Consider the following 21,829-nt stretch of genomic DNA (forward strand, 5'->3'; position numbering starts at 1 on the left):
AACAACACAGGAGCCACAAAACAACCTACTCCACAGGATTCTGACAGATGCTGTTACTGAAAATGTGGTTATTGCTAAATATGGAAAATACAGAGAACTTTTATGTACACAGAAAAATCAGTGGCAGGTAAAAATGGAATAAGTATTACATACATTTACATTTAGAAATCAGCCCCTCCATTTACTNCCTTTAGGGGCAATATGGTGATATCATAATATAATAGATCACCAGTCATTTGCATTTATTTGCACTAACTTCATTGGCAAAGATGCTGGAGTTTGGATTACTTGGGGAAACTTTAAACCCACTTGGCAATAACTTTTCCATTTAGAATCTGCCACTGCTATTGCTGTCATTGGCTGAAACCAAACTGGCTCCCTTTGCAGGAGATGCTTCCACAGCCTTGCTCCTGCCTCCATCCCTGCCATCGGCCTCAGGACATTCACCTTGTGAGCAACACGCCTTTCTTGGAAAATGGCACCATTAGGAACCACCATTCTGGTTCCCTGTGAGGCACTCCAAGTCACCCTGTGTTGATTCCCAACTATGGAATGCCCCTGAAGCCATGCAGAGCAGGATACACACAGAGTGGTACTGCCATTTGTCAGGGAGGAGGGTATTTAGAAAATCACAGAGGCTACTGTGAGAAGTCACAATGATTAGAGGGGCCAGTGCTATTTAATGGGTGTGGGTCAAGGATGTGCAGGACATCCCCCTACGGTGATCATTCTGCATCCCAGATGACTTTCAGATGTCCTACCAAATACTACCCATCTAGGCAGAAACGTAGCTAGAATGGTCTGAAACTATGACCTGTCTCTATTTTACACTTAAACTTAAGGCATTTGGGTATGAGAAGTATATTCTGAATTTTTCACGCATACATCCACTGGGTAAACTGAAGGAATTTTTTGGACAAGAGCTGCTTATCTGTTCAGAATATCCTATCACTGCTGTCCTGAAAGTCTACGGTGTCCGAGACGCCTACGCAGTAGTATACGTTCTTGCATCTGTGAGTGGTGCCCTTGGTGCTCATGTGCCACCACTACATTCCTATAGGTACCAGCATCCCATTCCATTCTGCCTCCCACTGAGTCATACTTAAGAAAACCCTTTGGAAAGACTATTTTATTATGAATTGCTTTCATTTTTTTAAGAGAGCGCGCAAGAGAAAGAGCACATGCATGTGAGTGGGGAAGTGGCAGAGGGTGAGGGAGAGAGAGAATCCAAGCTGACAGCTTGGAGCCCAACACAGGGCTCCAGGTCATGAACTGTGAGAGCATAACCTAAGCCGAAATCAAGAGTCAGATGCTTAGCCGACTGAACCACTCGGGCACCCCATAAATTATTTTCTTCTAATTTCTCCTAACAGTACCATCAAAGCATCAATTTGACTCTTAAAGCTATGTGTAAGTAGACTGTGTTTTCTCAGAGTTTCATCTCAGGATCATAGAGAGAACATTACAAAATCTTTGTTATTAAATGAGAACACTGGATCTGAAAGGGTTGGCAGCCACTGCTCAGGCACACCCAAAAGGGACAGGTCTCTAAGGAGGTGGCATATTTGTTACCTAATAGCCAGAGCCATCATCCTTCTTGAGGTGAGCTAACTTCTAATAATCTACTTAGCTTGATCAACATAGCCATATTGGCTCTGGGCAGGGAGAAGAAGGGTGAAGGAAGAGTGGGGGATGGGGAGGGACAGGCCATCATTCCACTTTTAGGAAATAGGACAGACAGGAAGAACAATGGCCTGGAATTCTGGGGACCTGGATTCACTTCCCAGCTAAGCCAGAACTTTCTGTGTGTCCTTAGGCACGTCACTTCAGTTCCGTAGGTCTTGGACTTTTTCTCTGCAAAATGGACCTTTCCCGCTCCAGTGTTGTGTTGCTCTTAGTTTAAGTCGGGCAATACAGTGTCCCATTTAAGGGGCACCTGGGTAGCATAGTCAGTTAAGAATCAGACTTTTGATTCTGGCTCAGGTCATGATCTTATGGTTCATGGGTTCGAGCCCCGCATCTAGCTCCACACTGAGCCTGCTTGGGATTCTCTCTCTCTCCCTTGCTCTCTTTCCCACCCTCACTTGGGCTCTCTTTCTTTCAAAATAAATAAATAAACATTTTTAAAAAGTCCCACTTAAAACTATACATGTACTTTCCCTGTAAGGATCAATCACCTGTATATAATAAGCAAAGCTATTATTCCTGTAACTCTTGAAAAATGTGTGGGTGAGGGAGAAAAGACAGAGACACTAAGAATTTTAATAAATTTTTACAAGGCTGGACATTCTAAGCACATAGTCATTGCATACACATAAGAGAAGATGAGGAAACTGAGGCCCAGAGAAAGCAACAGAGCATGGATTTGTATCCATGCCAGTCTGACCCAAAGCTTCTTCTAAACCACTATGTTGCCTGAAGAAAAAGGGGATCTGAGAGGCCCAGAGAGATCAATTTGTAACTAAGGAGAAAGAGTCTTCTTGGTTACTGGCCCCATTTCATTTGCTAAGATCAGGATCATCATCTGTAGGATGATCATTTCTCCCCTTTGCCGAGAACAATCCCACTGTATACTGTTGTCTTAGCAGCATTATTCAAGTTCCCTTTTCACTCTCAAAGGCTTTGCCTAACCAATTTTACAGTCACCTAATTATATGTCAGATATATGATTGTATCATGGCCAGGGTAGAAGCCCCTCCCCCTAAATCACTCTCTGTTGTGAGGATTAACAGTTTGGATTAGAGATAAAATAAACTTTAACATTTACTACATTCTGCAAGTGCAGTCAGTCCCTAAAATGTTTTCTATCCACATTACGCAGCATGCAGACTTCCAAAATGTGGGAAGACAGTATACCACTGACCTCCTATGTGACTCCTTTATCTTTCCTTTTTTGGGAATAAAGTTTAATCCTTCAAGTGAAGCTCATGTCCCACAGGTTTAAAGAAAAGATCCTGAGGATGACATTTACTTTCTCAGATGAGGGTGTTCACTTTCAGGCATGGACATTGCAAAAGATCTCATACTAGAAATGTACCTGATGCCTCTGAATATCCTTGGGAGGCTGCCCATTCATTCTATTTAAAACCCATGAAGAGTCATCCCAGTGACTCAGGAAAGTATAGACGATTAAAAACTTACACACACACACACACAGAGAGAGAGAGAGAGAGAGAGAAAGAGAGAGAGAGACAGAGAGAGAATCCTACTGTCATTTCCATCTGTGTACCTGAATCTCACTTCTTCTTATGGTCATTATCTACCAACATCCTGGCCATGTCTCTAAGAGTAGCTGACCATTTTGAGACTCTTTGTCTTACCAACATTTTGGGCAACTTCAGTATCTAAAATTTAAGGGGATGACTCACTCGGTCCTTGTCATTACACTGTGGCAGCTGCCCTTGCCAACCCACTGAAATGGCTCTCACCAGAATCACCAAGGACAACCACATTGCTAAAGACAATGTGTGTTCTTTTTTGCCCTCTAACCAACCACTCAGCCCTTAGACCACACTCTCTTGGTTTTCATCCAGTGATTCTGAGCTACCTCTGTCTTCTTCAGAATCTCACCTCTGTTTGTGGGAGCCAGAACCATCTAGACTTGTCATTCTGTACTCTCTCTCTTAGGGTCTCAACCATATGCAGGGCTCCAATATGTTACCGCATCACTGCTCAACACAGCTCTGTGGGGCACTAGTGTCCCTTAAAGAGCTGCCAGCTATTCTTTGAAAAGAGTATTCTATTACTTTGAGAAACTGTGCACACAGCCCTTCTAGATGTTACCATCAAGATTAAGAGTTCAACTTCATATGGCTATCATCCAAACTAGGAGATATGGTAACAGAATCATCTAAGCTGAACAGAAAAAAGAAAAAAGAATTTTAATGATTAAGGGACCTCTGGGACCACAGCACGTGTGCTAATATTCACATTATAGGGATCCCAGAAGGACAAGAAGGGGGTAGAAAACTTATTTGAAGAAATAATAGCTAAAAACTCCCCTAACGTGGGGAAAGAATCAAACATTCATGTCCGGGACACACAGAGGTCCCCAAATGAGATGAACTCAAAGAGGTCCACACCAAGGCAATGAAGAATTAAAATGTCAAAAAGATAAAGGGAGAATCTTAAAAGCAGTAAGAAAAAAGCAACTAATTACTTACAAGGAATACCCCATAAGACTGTCGGCTGACTTTTCAGAGGAAACTTTGTAGGCCAGAAGGGAGTGGCAAGATATAGTTCAGGTGCTAGGGTGCCTGGGTGGCTCAGTCAGTTAAGTGTCTGACTTTGGGTCAGGTCATGATCTCGCAGCCTGTGGGTCTGAGGCCTATGCTGGGCTCTGTGCTGACAGCTCAGAGCCTGGAGCTTGCTTTGGATTCTGTGTCTCCCTCTCTCTCTGCCCTCCTCTGCTCACACTGTCTCTCTCCCTCTCTCTCTCTCAAAAAAAAATTAACATTTAAAAAAAAAGATATAGTTAAAGTACTGGAAGGAAAAATCCTGCAACCAAGAATACCCTACCCAGCAAGGTTATCATTCAGAATTAAAAGAAAGAGTTTCCCAGACAACCAAACATTAAAGAAGTTAATCACCAACACACCAGCCTCACAAGAAATGTTAAAGGGACTTCTTTAAATGGAAAAGAAAAATCCATAAGTAGAAGACAAAAATTATGAAAGAAAAAATTTTACTTGGTAAAAGCAAACATCAATCATCTTTAAAGCTAGTACAGTTAAAAGACAAGTAGTAGTAAAACCAGTTATATCTACAAAATTTAGTTATGGGGCCCACAAAACAAAGAGTAAAATAAGACATCTTATACATAAAACAAGGCAAGAGTAAAAATGTAGTGCTTTTAGAACATGTTCAAACTTAAGTGACCATCAACTTAAAATAAACTATTATATACATAGGGCTTCATATATGAACCTCATGGTAACCAAAACCCTGTAACAGGTACACAAAAAATTAAAAAAAGAAAAAAAGACAAGCATAACATCAAGGAAAGTCACCATTTTAAAAGGGAAGAGAACTAGAGGAAAAGAATAGAGAACTATAAAAACAGGAAACAATTAAAATGACAGTAGTATGTACCTATCAACAATTGCTTTAAGTGTAAATGTTCTAAATGCTCCAATTCAAAGACAAAGTGTGACTGAATGGATAAAAACCAAGACTATATGCTGCCATAGGAGACTCACATCAGACAAAAAGGCACAGACCGGAAGTGCAAGGATGAGAAAAGACGTTCCATACAAACAGAGACAGACAAATGCTGCGATTCTTAAGCCTCAAGTAAAATGTAAATTCAAATGAATAATATAACTTCCTATTGTACTACTTTCTCCTCACCTCCATTAACCTAGTACAGCATCATTCATTAAATAGGCAATTAGAAGAAAAACCAATTGGGGTTCTAATACTTAGACAAAACAGTCTTTAAAAGAAAGACTGTAACAAGAGACAAAGAAGAGCATTACACAATGATAAAGGGATCAATCCTCCTATACAAAAGGATATAACAATTATAAATATCTAAGTACCAAACATAGAAGCACCTAATATATAAAGCAAATATTAACAAACACAAAGAAATTGACAGTAATAGAATAATAAGGGACACTTTACCACCCCATTTGGGTCAATGGACAGATCATGCAGACAGAAAATCAATAAGAAAACAGTGGCTTTGAACAACACATTACACCAGATGGATGGACTTCACAGATAAATACAGAATATTCCATCCCCAAACAGAACAACATTCTTTGCAAGTGCACATCAAACATTCTCCAGCATAGATCAAAATAAATTAAAAAGATTGAAATCTTATCAAGCATCTTTTTGGACCACAAACTATGAGACTAGAAATCAATTACAAGAAAAAAAAAACTGGAAAAAGCACAAATACGAGCAAGCTAAAATGCTACTAAATAACCAATGGGTTAATGAAGAAATCAAAGACAAAATAAAAAAAATACACAGACAAATGAAAATGGAAACACAAAGTTCCAGATCTTTGGGTTGCAGCAAAAACACTTCTAAGGAGGAAGTTGATAGCAATACAGATCTATCTCAAGAAATAAAATATCAAACAATCAAACCTTATACCTAAAGAAACTAGCAAAAGAGGAATAAAGCCCAAAGTTAGAAAGAAGGAAATAATAAACATCAGAGAAGAAATAAATGAAATAGGGATCCCCAAAACAATAGAAAAGATCAATGAAACTAAGAGCTGCTCTTGTTAAAAAGATAAACAAGACTGTTAAACCTTTAGCCAGACTCATCAAGAAAAAAAAAGGGAGGACTCAAATCAATAATCAATGAAATGAGGGAAGAGTTACAACTGACACCCCCAAAATACAAGGAATTATAAAATATTACAAAAAATTATACACCAACAAATTGGACACCCTAGGTAGAAGAAATGGATAAATACCTAGAAACATATAATCTTCCAAAACCAAATTAGGAAGAGAAAATCTGAACAGACTGATTACCAACAACAAAATGGTATCAGTAATCAAAAAAATCTCTAACAAATAAATGTCTAGGACCAGATGGATTCACAGGTGAATTCTACCAAGCATTTTTTTGAGAGCGAGAGAGAGAGAAAGCAAGAGGGAGCGCCTGGAAGGGGCAGAGAAAAAAGGAGAGAGAATCTCTAGCAGGCTCTATGCTGTCGGCTTGGACTTAATGAACTGTGAGATCATGACCCAAGCCGAAGTTGCACACCTAACTTACTGAACCACCCAGGCACCCTTCTGCCAAATATCTAAACTTTTTTTTAATGTTTTATTTATTTCTGAGAGAGAGAGAGACAGCATGAACAGGGGAGGGTCAGAGAGAGAGGGAGACACAGAATCTGAAACAAGCTCCAGGCTCTGAGCTGGCAGTCAGCACAGAGCCCGACACGGGGCTCGAACCCACGAACCGTGAGATCATGACCTGAGCCGAAGTCGGATGCTTAACCAACTGAGCCACCCAGGCGCCCCTCTACCAAGCATCTAAAGAAGTGTTGATACATATTTTGCTCAAACTATGTCAGATGACAAGAAGGAAAGCTTCCTAGCACATTTCACAAGGCCAGCATTACCCTGTTACAAAATCACAAAAGATTACAAACAACAACAACATTACAGGCCAAAGACCCTGATGAACATAGATGCAAAAATCTTCAACAAAGTATTAGCAAACCAAATTCAATGATGCATTAAAAGGATCATTCACCATGATCAAGTGGGATTTATTCCAAGAATGCAAGGATAGTTCAATATCCACAAATCAATGGGATACATCCCATAAACAAAATGAAGGATAAAAAAATCATATGATGATCTCAATAGATGCAGAAAAAGCATTTGACAAAATTCAACATCTGTTCATAATAAAGTCTCTCCATGAAGTGAGTATGGAGGAAACATACCTCAACATAATAAGGTCTCATATGGAAAGCCCACAGCTAACATACTCAATGGTGAAAATCTGAGAGCTTTTCCTCTAAGATCAGGAACAAGGATATCCACTCTCACCACTTTTATTCAATGCAGTGCTGGAAGTCCTAGCCACAGCAATGAGACAAGGAAAGAAATAAAAGGCATCCAATTGATAAAAAAGAAGTATAACTGTCACTATTGGCAGATGACATGAAAGCATATTTAGAAAGCCTCAAGACCCCCAACAAAAACAACTATTAGAATAAGTGAATTCAGTAATGTTGCAGGATACAAAATTAATATCAGTGATGTGTGGCATTTCTATACATCAATAATGAACTATCAGAGAAGTTAAGAAAGCAATCCCATTTACAACAGCATCAAAAATAATAAAATACCTAGGAATAAAGTTAACTAAGGAGATTAAGGACTTGTACACTGAAAACTATAACACATTGAGGAAAGAAATTGAAGATGACACAAAAAGAAAGATACATCAGGCTCATGACTTGAAATAATATTTGTTAAAATGTCCACACTACTCAAAGCAATATACAGATTCAATGCAATCTCTCTCAAAATAACAACAGCAGTTTTCACAGAACTATAACAAACAATCCTCAAATGTGTATGGAAGCATAAAAGACCCCAACTAACTGAAGCAATCTTGAGAAAGCAGAACAACGCTGGAGTTATCACAATTCTAAATTTCAAACATACTGCAAAGCAGTAGTAACCAAAACAGTGTAGTGCTGGCACAAAAACAGACACATAGAATAGAAGAGACTAGAGAGCCAAGAAATAAACCCATGTGTATATGGTCAATTAATCTACAACAAAGGTAGCAAAAATACACAATGGGGAACAGACCGTCTCTTCAATAAATGGTGTTGGCAAAACTGTACAGCTACATGCAGAAGAATAAAACTGGTTCATTTTCTTATACCATATACAAAAATAACTGGATTAAAAACCTAAATGTGAGACCTGAAAACATAAAACTCCTAAGACGAAACATAAAGTAGTAAACTCTTTTGACAGCAGTTTTAGCAATATTTTTTTTGGTTCTGTCTCCTCAGGCAAGGGCAACAAAAGTTAAAGTAAACAACTGGGACTACATCCAACTAAAAACTTTTGCTCAGTGAAGGAGTCCATCCACAAAATGAAAAGGGAGCGTACTGAATAAGAGAAGATATTGCAAGTAATATTTACAATAAGGAACAATATCCAAAATATATAAATAACTTATACAGCTCAATATAAAAACAAAAACAAAACCCCAAAAAACCCCAACAACAACAACAACAAAAAACATCCAATTAAAAAAATGGACAGAGGATCTGAAAAGACACTTTTCCCAAGAAGGTATACAACTCGCTAACAGACACATGAAAAGATGTTCAAAATCCATTCATCACCAGGGAAATGCAGGTCAAAACCACAATGAGATATTACCTCACACCTGTCAGAATGGCTAGTATCAAAAATAACCAATATAGTTAGTAGCATGATGTAGCTACAAATGTAGCTAGTAACAAAAATAATAATAAATAACAAATGTAGGAAAGGATGTGGAGGAAAAGGAACCCTCATGCACTGCTGGTGGGAATGTAAACTGGCACAGCCACTATGGAAAACAGTATGGAGTTTTCTCAAAAAAATTGAAAATAGAAATCTCATACAGTCTATCAATTCTGCATCTCGTTATTTATCCAAAGTGAAAATACTAATTTGGAAAGATATATTCATCTCTATGTTCAATGCAGTATTGTTTACAATAGCCAGGCTATGGAGCTATGGAAGCAATGTAAATCTCCACCGATAGATCAATAAAGAAGATGTGGTGCATGTACACACACACACACACACACACACACACACACCCTGGAAATCTTGGCCATTTGCAGCATGGATGGACATAGAGGGTGTTATAAGTGAAACGAGTCAGAAAAAGACAATACTCTGTGATTTCACTTATATGTGGAATCTAAAATACAAATGAGCAAAACAAATAAAATAGAAACAGACTCATAACAAGCTGGTGGTTGCCTGAAGGGAGGGGGTGGGGGAATGGGCAAAATAAGTGAAGGAGAATAAGAGGTGCAGACTTCCCCATTATAAAACAAATCAGTCACGGGGATGTAAAATACAGCACAGGAAATCTAGTCTGATATAGATGCTTCTTATCTGGTAGTTTCTATAGTTGACTCCTTATTGTCCATTTCTCTCCCAAATGATCAGTCTAAGCCAGTCATGGTAATTCCATTCTCTTGGTGGTATCTGGTCTGGAAAATGAAAATTGAAGGGAAGAGTTGCAGGAGGGGTGGGTGGTGTTGGAGGCATAGAGACTTCTGAGAAAGGTTTCTTGCTTCTCAGAAGAACATCCGGAAAGATCCAGACTCTTTCTCTTGACATTGTTGCATCTGAAGGAGATACCAGGAATTCTGGTAGCCATCCTCTGATGCTGACGGCAACAGGCCTGAGGGGAATTCTGGCCAACTGACAAGGGCAGTGTAGGGAGATTAAATGAACCTGGGTTCTCAATTCTGGAATCCTCCCTCTCCCTGGACTTGGAGTTTGTCTTGGATAATAAATCACCTTATGATTTAACAAGTGTTTGTTAGAGCTATTACTTGCTGCTAATGGCATCCTCACTGATGCAGCTGTCATACCATCTCTTTGGATCTCTCTGTCACCACAATCAATCATCACGCCAAAGTCAGGAACGTTACAAAAAGCCCTCGCTACTCTTCGGTGTTATTCTGGTAGCCCTCAGTAATGCAACGTGATAAACACAAAAAATGCTGCATTGGAAATACTGGAAAAGAAGACACAAAACTGTCACTATTTGCACATAACACTATTATCTGCAAGAAAGGGCGAATGTTTATAATGAGAAGCTATGGGAATTAATGAGATTCTGTGAGGTGTTCAAATGCAAGATCAGTTTATCAAAGCAGGTGGTTAAATGCACACAAGGAAAGACAATATGACAATATAAAAATATGATCACAGAAAATCTCATTCAAAATAGCTAAATGCCCAACTTAGAACAGCCATATAATATCCAGGTATATCAGTAAGAAGTATGCATGAGGACAGTATTAAAACATAGTTGAATAACATAAAAGAAAATCTGAAAAAAATGTAGAGACATAACAATGTTCCTGAATAGAAGAACTCAATATTTCAAAGATCCATACCTTTTCTAATTAAAATTCACTGCAATTCCAATACAAATCTCAACACATTTTCATAAATGGCAAATGGAGAAAGTATACATGATGAGTCAAGAAGTTTTGGATTAAAAAAATGTCAATTAGGGGAAACTTGACCTGATAAATGAAACTATCCTACAAAATTAGAAATGCAACAGGAATGCTAAAATACACAAATGAGAGAAGCACCTGGGTGGCTCAGTTGGTTAAGCCTCTAACTTCCTGCAGTTCGTGGGTTCGAATCCCACATCAGGCTCTGTGCTGACAGCTTGGAACCTGCTTCAGATTCTGTGTCTCCTTCTCTTTCTGACCCTCCCCCACTAAAGCACGAGCGCGCATGCGCTCGCTCTCTCTCTCCAAAAAAGTAAATAAACATTAAAAAAATTGTTAAATACACAAATTAGAACCATAGCTTTGGAAATAATGAAGATTGCAAATAACCTTGAGAAAAACTGCTAAACAATGTAGGAGGAAAAGTCTCTATCCCTATGTCATGACATACACATGTGACAATTCTGAAAAAATTAACATGTTGAATAAAAACAATATTAAATCCAAACCGCATGAAATCACCATTTTTGTAAGTCAAAAGCAGTTGAGGATTAGCAATTACACATAGTTCAAGCTTCTGCATTAATCACGAAAAAGAAAACACTTGTGTAATCTTGGAATGAGGAAAACAGACATTAAAAAAAGAAAAAACTTAGACCATAGAAAACTTAAGTAATCCACCCACGGAGAAGTCAACTGTGCATATGAATGGTGCAGAGGGCCTCAAAGTCAACATTAAAATAAACTGAAAGCCAAGAACAAATTAGGAGAAAAAGGTATCTGTAAAAGGCAAAGGATTAACATGCAGATTATAAAAGAATTGCTACAGTCTATAAGGAAAGGAGAAAAACAGAAGAGAAATGTGCAAATAAGCAACACCCAGGAGAAATGCACATGGAAATTAGCATTTGAAAGGATGCTTACCCTCACTAGTAAAAAGGGACCTGTAAATTAAAACAAAAATCTCAGCAGGGTTAGTGGTTATTTGGGGGAGTAGGCATTCTCACACACACCTTGTTACTGAGTGTTAGTGTTTTAAGAGGATGATTTGCCCATTTCTGTCAAAATTTAAGATTTGTGTATCCTTCAACCCAACAATTACACTTTCACTAAACTATCAGTGAAATGCCTGTGTGCACATTCACTGCAGCATTTTCTATTAAGGACAAAAAATAGGATATATTCACTTCCAACAAGAATTTAGAGACTGAATAATTATGGTTTTCTACACTGCATAATATTCTTCAGCCATTTAAAAAAGGACATAGATTAATATGTATTGATACAGAAGGTATCAAGTCATGATAAAGTGAACAAAATGAATTGTAAAATACAGAACAATTCCATTCATGTAAAAAAAAATATCTTGTATCCTACATGTCAACGTGCATGGATTGGCTACTGGTGGTATTATCATAAAAGAAGTTATGATAAGAACACATCACCTATGTCATTACACAAGTTCAAATTAATTTTATTTCCATTCACTTATAAGTTTGTTCCACGTGTATGAAGTATGGCCAATTCCAGATATTGCTCAGGATTCGTTTCAACTAACTGGTGAAAACCATATCTGAATCTGTATCTAACAGCATCTTTTTTTTTTTAATGTTTTTTATTTATTTCTGAGAGAGAGATAGCATGAGCAGGGGAGGGTCAGAGAGAGAGGGAGATACAGAAACTGAAACGGACTCCAGGCTCTGAGCTAGCTGTCAGCACAGAGCCAGACATGGGGCTCGGACCCACAAACCGAACCGTGAGATCATGACCCGAGCCGAAGTCAGACGCTTAACCGACTGGACCACCCAGGCACCCCCTGGATTTTTCATTCTTAGTGAAATATTTAAAAAAAATTTTTTTTAATGTTTTATTTATTTCTGAGAGAGAGAGAGAGACAGCGTGAACAGGGGAGGGTCAGAGAGAGAGGGAGACACAGAATCTGACGCAGGTCCAGGCTCTGAGCTATCAGCACAGAGCCCGACGCGGGGCTCGAACCCATGAACCGCAAGATCATGACCTGAGCTGAAGTCGGATGCTCAACTGACTGAGCCACCTAGGTGCCCCTAACAGCATCTTTTCAACTGTAAGCTCTAATTTTTAAAATGGCTCTTTCCCCCAAGGACCATAAAATAACACAAAATATATTTTCAAAGAGAAGGAAAGTGACAGAACAGCTCCCAATTCTTTAACCAATAATGTGTTTTCCCTTATGCTCTACTTTGAAGAGAAAGGGGAGTTATGCCTCATCCAGGAAAGCACACTTGATTCTAGCCTGTAAACAATGAAAAGGAGTGGGGAGCGCGTCTAAACATCCAATCTACCTTCTCCATAATCTTCCAATGATCCTGAGCTATCTATTAGACACACCTCCACGGCCTCCTCCCGAAAGCTGCCAACTGGAGTGTAATTTATTAGCCTTTATGACTTCATACCATTTTCAGGTAAGAAGAGAGCCAGGACCCCCATTCCAGGCCCTCCCACTTTCCCCTTGCTCCTGCTTGCACAGTCTGCTTCTCTGGGCTTTCAGCCTCCCTCCCTCTCTCCCATCCTTATAACTAACCTCTAACACTAGGTTCACGTTGGCTTCTCTCCCAGCTGCTAGCTGCTAGCGAGCAGGAAGCTGGAACCCACACCGTGCCCCCAGGCGTGGACAGCCTAGGGAAGGGCACGTACCGGCATTTCTAGCTGTGATCTTGGAGCTGTGTCTCAGCAGACGGACAAACACATTGCTGCTACAGTGGTTCACCATGTGCAAGCGGAGGCCCCTCCGGGTCTGGATCTTGACCAAGCATTTTGCCATAATTGTTCTGATTCCCTCCGTTCTCCTGTGCCTGTCACGGCCTGGGGCAGCTACCACCAGCCATGGTGGCTTTGACCTTTCACTAACTCTTCATTCTGTTTTAAAGGACCGGGGCAGGGCCCACTCAATGAATCAAATGTCAGGTTCCTAATGCAGCCAACAGAAATAACTCGGGAGGGATCAGCATGGGGCCGGAGGAGGGAGGAGGGTACTATTTTTAAACTCTGCACTCACTCCCCTAACAAACAATGAAATACTATGCATCATCCCTACCCCAGCCCTTCTAAATCTTGGGGGATGAGAGGACCCCTCCCAGATGCCTTACACTGGCTTAAGAGTCAAATGCCCCCAGGGCATAAAATGACAATTGGGCAGCTCCAAAAGGAGAAACACAACTGCCTTGATTTCTGTTTAAAAATCTTTTACTGAGCCTTTATTTTGTTCGAGAGCAGTGATGTCCAATAAAAATATAATGCAAGCCACATTTAAAAAGGAAAAAGATTCAGAAAGTAAAAATAAAGTATTAAAATTATGTGTTTCTTTGAACCTAAAGTTTCTCAAATAGAATTATTTTGCTATAGAACAATATAGGAATTAATCAAATAGTTTTGATTCGTTTTTAGTACTAAATCTTTGAAACGGATGTGCATTTGCACACCCCGAGCACACCTCAGTTCAGACCCGCCATATTTCAAGTACCCAGTAGCCCCAGGGGGCTGTCCGAGTTGTCCGCTATGCACAGAGCGCGGAGCTCCTTCCAGCATTTTCTGCATCCTCAGAACCGGTGTTAATATTTTCTTCATTTTATAGACAAGGAAACAAGGCCCTAGAGAGTAATTGGTCTGATCGAATTCAGTAAGTGACAAGGCCCTGATTTGCACCGAGGCTCCAATTAATATCAGTTGACTACAAAGCCAGGCATGAGAGCTGTTCCTGCCCCCACCTCTCATCAAATGTATTTGAAATGCAGGATTCCAACTTGACATCTCACCTCTCTCGGCATTTTGGAAGTCCTGCACTTGCACATCAGCGACATAAAATGTGCTTGCACCCCAGGGTAGCAAATGATTTTCAATGTTTCAGTACATGCTATATTTGAAAAAAATCTCAACTGATTATTAACCCTGCCCCACATACCATCTTTCTGTTGTATTTCTTTGCTGGCATGTTTTTCCTCTCGTTTTCAGAAAAAAAAAAAATGCCCCTCACATACATATAATTTCACCTTGTGTACGTGCATTTTTCTACTTTAAATAGTGGCTGTGGTCAAAAGATAATTTTCTAATAAAAATACTTTTGTCTTTCCGAATGAAATAAAGCATTAAATTCAAGGCAGTCGGCTGAAATTCTGCATTGTTATACTTCACCGTGGGAATATAAATTGATTTAGCATTTCTGGAGAAAAAGAAGGTGAGCAAAGTGTATTCAGTTTTATTCATGGGATATTCTTTGACTCAGAAATCTCACTTTTATGAATTTATTCTAAAGAAATAATTAGAAACATTGACAGAAGTTTTTGAACAAAGATGTTCATCAGAGTATCAATTATTATAGCCATAGCCACACACCAAAAGCCTAAATTTCCCATGGCGAAAAAAGATTAAATATACATAATGGGATATTAAACATCCATTAAAATTTATGTTTAGGAACGTAATGGAGGGGGGAATCTTACAATATATTGATAAGTGAAAAAAGCAGTTTATGGAAGTTTCAACTTCTAGAAGTTCATAGAATTTCAACTATGTAAAATTGTACATTATAGGCCAGACTATAAATCCTGAAAGGAGAGAAAGGAGGCACTAGCTGTGCACTGCAAGCCCAGTCATCTCCAGAAGCCTTCCAGGGGGTTCCTAATGCTCCTTCCCCCTTACCAGGTCCAGGCACAGTAGGGAATTAGTCAATTTCCACTGGGGATGGGGGATGGGTAGTCAATTTCCAAACCCGGAACTTCAAAGGAAAATCCCCCTAAAAATTCACATCTTCAACCCTTTGTAGCTCCCCTTGTGATACAATTCAGAGCAGAATCTTCATCTATAAAACAGATATGCCACATAGAAGTGGGGCCCTCGGAAAGAACCTACTAGGCCCTTCCTCACTAGCCACCAACAGCGGATCTTAAAGAATTGCTGAAAATCTTTAGGATGCTGAAGAATAAATCAGGAAATCCCCATCCTCAATAAATCAGTGCTTTGCAGTAACACAGATGAAGGATTTCAAAAATTCATGTGGGTTCATTCTCACGGCAGCGGCCGTGGGCCAGTCTCAAATAACAAGAAAATCTCCCTGTGTCTGTTTTGGAGGGAATACAGATAAATCTGTAGGCCTGTCATTCTGTTAAGAAACATGTGACCTGATCCCACAGCACACTCTAAAAGACAGACCTTCCCCGCCGCCCACCCACCCCTAAGAAAGGCAAGTATACAAAACCACTATCATACTTTCTGTTCTTTTCCTCCATCAATTGCTCTCCATTAATTCTCAAGCTTCAAATCTCACCAGTTTTAAAATGTCACCTCCTTTCCTTTTATTAACTACAACTCATCATAATATTTTGCATTTCATACATTTTTAATTTTTCATACATTTACATAGATTTCATACATTTTTAATTCTCTTGAATTTGTGCTCTCTCTTGATGCTACTTAAGTAGACTCTTTAACCCTCTTTCTGCTGGGGAACTTTTGCTTTTATTTAGAAAGAGAACCAAGCAGGACCAACATTCCATATGATCCCCACATTTCTTTGAGCCTTGCCCAACTCTACCCAAAGTGGCTGCATTTCAAGAGGAAGCAGCAAAGGAGGGCAGGGATACAGGGCTGGCTTCAAGATTCCATGAGGTCCTACACAGGGAGGGACATTCTTATTTGAAACGCTGCGCTCAGAAGAGCGGTATCAACAGCACAATGTTTGGACGCCCTTCAATACCCTTCCCGGTTAGATTCACCTGCTTGTTTGAAGACTCAGGAGCGCATGTCTGGGCAGTGACAAGAGGCTAAAGAAAGCTGAGGATGTGTGAAGAGGGAAATCGATTTTCCATAATGAGATGCCAGAAATACTGATAAATCAAGCAGAAGCCAGAGTGGAGGGAGAGAGTTCAATGATAAGAGCTGTTACCCAGCCTGACTTCCAGGTCTCCTTCTGCCACAAACCTCCTGACACAGATTTGGCACAAGGCAATAAGCTCGCCTCGGCCTTGTGGGTGACTGGGAGCTACTGGACAGCTTGGAGCCCTGGTGCAGCTGTAAAACAGAGACCGTACTCCTCTCATGGTTGTTAGGACCACGAGATCATGCATAGCAGCTGCCTAGCATAGTGCTGGTTCCCAGGCGGTGAACTCGAACTTTCTAAGGAGCTGTAGAAAGCAAGATTTAAAGCACAGGCTCTGGGTTCTAATCCTGACCATACTGTTTACGATCTCTGAGCCTGAGTTTCCATGCCTGTAAAATGAGCAGAGCAAAGGCAGTACCGACCTCCCAGGGTTGTGAGGATTAATTAATCCACACAGAAAACGGCCAGCCATGCCTGACACAGAAATAACTAAAAAAGCATTAGTGATTTTTCCCCCCAATGCTCATTCCTTTCTCTCCCCAAACTACTCAAGGAAAGGACAGTGAGGATTTTCAACAGTCTGGATTCTCTTCATTCTGTCAACCATCGGTCTCTAGCACTTCTAGTTACTTCTCCCCAAACAGTAGGGAAGCAGTATTACTAGTTAGGAGTTTACCTGACCAGAGGCACCTGGGTGGCTCAGTCAGTTAGGCATCCAATTTTAGCTTAGATCATGATCTCGCAGTTCATGAGTCTGAGCCCCGCATCAGGCTCTGTGCTGACAACTCAAGAGATTGGAGCCTGCTTCGGATTCTGTGTCTCCCTCTCTCTCTGCCTCCCCCTTGCTCACACTCTGTCTTCTCTCTCTCTCAAAAATAAACATTTAAAAAAAACTTAAGAGTTTACCTGACCAAGTGGCTAAAATGAACAAATCAGGAGACTATATATGCTGGTGAGGANAAACAATGCATGTATATTGCATAGGTGCAAATGAATTAAAGCATATCTTACAGGAAAAAAAAAAAAAAGTTTATCTGACCAGCCCTGTAACCATGGGAAAGTTACACAAACTTTCTGAAATGCAGTTTTCAATCTTTTAAAACAGCAATCATATTGGCACTTATGTAACTGAGTCCCTGCTATGTAGTGGGCACTTACTAAATGCTAATTATTCTACTCTATCATCATCAATATCATATACCTCAGCTGTTTTGATAACAGACTTCACAGGTGTAGTGGATTTGGCCATTAGTTAAAATAGTTACAGAGATTCACTAGAAGTTTAGTTGTTAACTCCAGTTAAAACGACATTAAAAAGTATTACATACATCTAAATGTAGTTTGTAATAAATTTCTATTTTAAATATCCATTATTAAGAGTTCTTGGGACTATCACNCCTCTCTCTCTCTCTCTAAAAAAATAAACATTTATATTATATATATATATATATATATTACTAGTATATCTGTGATATGCTGAGCATATACTTGGGTATATTGGAGGCAGTTCCCAACACTGAAATGGGGCCATTCAGTTCAAAAGTCAATCATCTATAGAATTCAGTTTCCTGATTTGTAAAGTAAGGCAACAATGTCTGTCCTGTCCATTTGAAAGAAATAGTCCCGAGTCTCAAATTACGGTAACTGACGTGAAAGAAACTCTGAAAATGTAGAAGATGCTTTGGCATATTTAATACTCTTATACTAATTAGTCCCCTTATCAGACGAAGCATTCGCGGAGTGTTTCCTGCCTGTAAAATGAGAACACTACTCTGTGGGGCCGGGCATCACCATGTAGTGATGGGAGAAGAGCCAATGAAACCCTCTGGAGAATTATAGTTGCAGACAGAGTAGAATTCAAACAGCGCAGCTGGGCTCTCCACAGCACAGGGGAAGAAAATCCTCTTCGCAAGAACTCTGCGGCTGCAGAGCATTCTAGCATAAGGGTTCATCCATCTGGTTGCCTGGCCGTCTCATACACTGAGCGCGTGGCATCTCTAAATAGGCAGCTTCTGCAAGCCTCGCAGTAAGGGAGAGGGAGAGAGGCAGAGTCCTCTGTCTGTTGGGGCTGCCAGTGATTATTTCTAAGTAAAGGCAGAAAAGCTGAGACAAAGAGATCAGGGAAGAACCCATCAGATAGTGCTCTGCTCTCACATCCTTTCGAAAAATGGAAGATCCTGCAATGTTCCAAGCAAGGGGAAAGGAGTCCTGAAGTGAAGCTGTAGCAGCAGGTTAAAGAGCTGGGGGCACCCGTCAGAGTTATTTCTGCAATGGAAGGGTCTCTGGGACTGAGTGGGTGGGGGTCTGGGGAGGGGTATCAAGGCAAAGATGGCCTCCAGGTCTCTGGCTGGGCAACTGTGTGGATGGTAAGGTCGCTAACCAAGTCAGAGCAGGAGCAGTTTTGAGTCTGGGGTTTGGGGGCAAAAGAGAACATGAGTAGTTGCAAATCCATTAAGTGTGACGTGTTAGGTGTGGGCTGTTCTGCAGCACCCAGGGAGGTGGCCAATAAGCAGGTGATGGTTCAGGGTAGCAGGGTGGGACGGAGCACACTGCATGGAGGCTAACACAAGGGAAACAGAGAGGAGGTCAAGATCACCCTGGCCAGTGAAAACACTGCACCTAGAATCCTGGACTCCCGAGTTCAGCGATCTCTCCACTTCGCTGCTCTGTCTCTCTCCAAACGCCAGAGAGGAGCTAGCTTTGTGGCTTCTAATCAGGGTAAGATACTAGTATTCTGTAATAGTAATTGATGGGCTTCTCTTTCCACCCACAATTCCTGGAGGCCTTTTCTTGATCCTTAGCCCAGAGAGCAAACCTAACGCACCAATAAAACAATGACTACAAATACTTGACCATTAATTTCACAAACCATAAATCCAAGACAGAAGGATGTTCCCTACCCACACACTGGACAAAAGAATCCGTACTCTGAGTAAAGGAAAACACAAGGGGCCACAAGTAGAGGAGAGGTGAGATAAGGGACCCAAATCTCCAAGGATCAAGTACCAGCCACAGACAGCGCCAACGTGCTTCACGGGAGTCAGTACCCAGCAAGCCACCCAAGGATTCAGCAGCACCATAACTCTCCATCCCCTGATTTATCTAGTATAAGAGACACCCAGTGCACCCCAGGGGCTCAGTCGGTTGAGCGTCTGACTTTTGATTTCAGCTCAGGTCATGATCTTGCAGTTCATGAGTTCAAGGCCCATATCAGAATCTGTGCTGACAGTGCAGAGTCTGCTTAGGATTCTCTCCCTAACTCCTATCTCCGCTCACCCTCTCTCTCTCTAACCCTACCCTGTTCGTGTGATCTCTCTAAAATACAAACAAAAGATATCCATATTCATTGGCCCAAGGTGCTCTTAAAACCCTGTGAATAGGGCACCTGGGAGGCTCAGCTGGATAAGCATTCAACTTCAGCTCAGGTCATGATCTCAGGATGTGTGGGTTTGAGCCCCGTATCGGGCTCTGGGCTGACAGCTTGGAGCCTGGAGCCTGCTTTGCATTCTGTGTCTCCCTCTCTCTCTGCCACTCTCCCATTTGCACTCTGTCTCTCTCCATCTCTCAAAAATAAATGAATGTTTAGAAAAAAGTCTTTTAAAAACAACCTGTGAATAAAGATAGTGCCTGAATACGCACAGTTCCCCCCACTATAAGAGTGGTGGTAACACAAAGGGGAACCTTCCCAGCAGTGCATAGATGAAACCAGCAGAAATCTCCCACTGAGGTTGGACAGGGACTAGGAATTTCACAACTATACCATATTCTTCAGAAGCAGACGTAGACGTGAGGATCTCCCTTGCAGAATTCAAACCCGCTGGCTGACCAAGGCTACCTGCAATTCAGAGTCTACCTTATATACAGACAACATGTTTGTCCTCTCTTCTGGCTGAAGCTAAGGCTTAAAAGTCCCCCACCTTAAATGCATCAAAGCAATCTGTCAATAGTGCAGTTTGTCAGATGCCAATTTGGCCCCCCACGAGGTCTCCTTGGAGGAAATGGGGGTCAACACTGTCCTGACAGGCTCCCGATGGAACAGACTCCTTTGGTCTGTGGTTAGTACTTTCAAGCAAGAACCTATTTCCTTTGTTTCCGGGCTTTGTTTTCTCACCGCATCTCCTTTATTATTTCACTCCCTCTGGGCACAAGTCACCATTACACATAAGCCATTTTTCTCTGAGTAAAAGGAAATTAAACTGGGCTGCATTAATAAATATTTTTTTCTCCATCTTCCCCCAGCAGCTTTGCAGCTGGTATTCAGGCACAAGGCATCTGTACCTCCCCATGGGGAAAACACTAAGCAAAAAGCAGGCTCTTCTGGACCCCAGGCCCTTTGTATAGCTGCTGTGTAATCAGGAAGCTAGAGCTCACAGGACCCTAGCCTTCTGCCAACACACCAGCCAAGAGCATCTTGTGCACGCATCCTAGTTACCTGCTCAAAAAGGAAAACACGGGGGGCACCTGAGTGGCTCAGTCAGTTAAGCGTCTGACTTCAGCTCAGGTCATGATCTTATGGCTTGTGGGTTCGAGCCCAGCATTGGGCTCTGTGCTGACAGCTTGGAGCCTGGAGCCTCCTTTGAATTCTATATCTCCCTCTGTCTCTTCCCCTCCCCTGCTCAGTCTGTCTCTGTCTCAAAAATAAACATTTTTTTTTAAAAAAAGGGAAACACGGTCGGTCAATAAATGCAAGAAAACTATCCAGTTGCTCTAAGTTTTGCCTTTCACATTATCAAAGATTTTTTTAAAAAATTGTTATATGTGGTCTTGGAAGGCTACAATGAGAGACATTCAGATATAATTTGGTGGGAGGTGGGGGAGTAAGAGATATTTGTGTATATTTATGTGACTGAATAATGTATGTCCATTCAAATTAAAATTGTGGAAGAATAGTTAGTGTCTAGTGAATGGTCCTGTGATGTTAATGAAAAAGCAGATTACAAAACAATATCTCTATGGTAGAATTCTATGTTTGTTAAAAATATATACATGGGTTACACACATTCACGCCACAGTTTGAGCATAAAAGACTGCAGGTACTTTCAGACTTTTATTTGCAGTTTCTGTGTTTGCCACATTTCCTACTATGACAATGGTATGGCTTTTGATTTCATTAAAAAAAATGCAAAACAGAACATGCCTGGCTTCCAGGAAACTCTAATCCCAGGAGAATATTCTCCTTACAGGCTTTTTCTTACGTAAAGAAAGGCTGGCTGTCCTGGCTGCAGTTAGAAATCACACTCTCATTCATGTATTTATTCACTGATTCACCAAGTATT

General features: G+C 40.7%; 1 protein-coding gene across 1 annotated transcript in view; it reads right to left on the bottom strand.

Annotated features, from left to right (window-relative positions):
* Positions 1-21,829, bottom strand: part of FRMD3 (FERM domain containing 3) — a 299,629-nt gene that overhangs the window by 13,818 nt on the left and 263,982 nt on the right. The window contains exons 13-14 of the mRNA XM_077749548.1: positions 14,797-14,897; positions 13,376-13,552 (exon numbers count right to left, since the gene is read on the bottom strand). Coding sequence (XP_077605674.1) covers positions 13,376-13,552; positions 14,797-14,897 — 278 coding nt within the window. The remainder of the gene's footprint in view (positions 1-13,375; positions 13,553-14,796; positions 14,898-21,829) is intronic.

This window comes from Crocuta crocuta, unplaced genomic scaffold, assembly GCF_008692635.1.
Source record: "Crocuta crocuta isolate KB4526 unplaced genomic scaffold, BGI_CrCroc_1.0 scaffold99, whole genome shotgun sequence".
In the NCBI taxonomy this organism is placed as follows: Eukaryota; Metazoa; Chordata; class Mammalia; order Carnivora; family Hyaenidae; genus Crocuta; species Crocuta crocuta.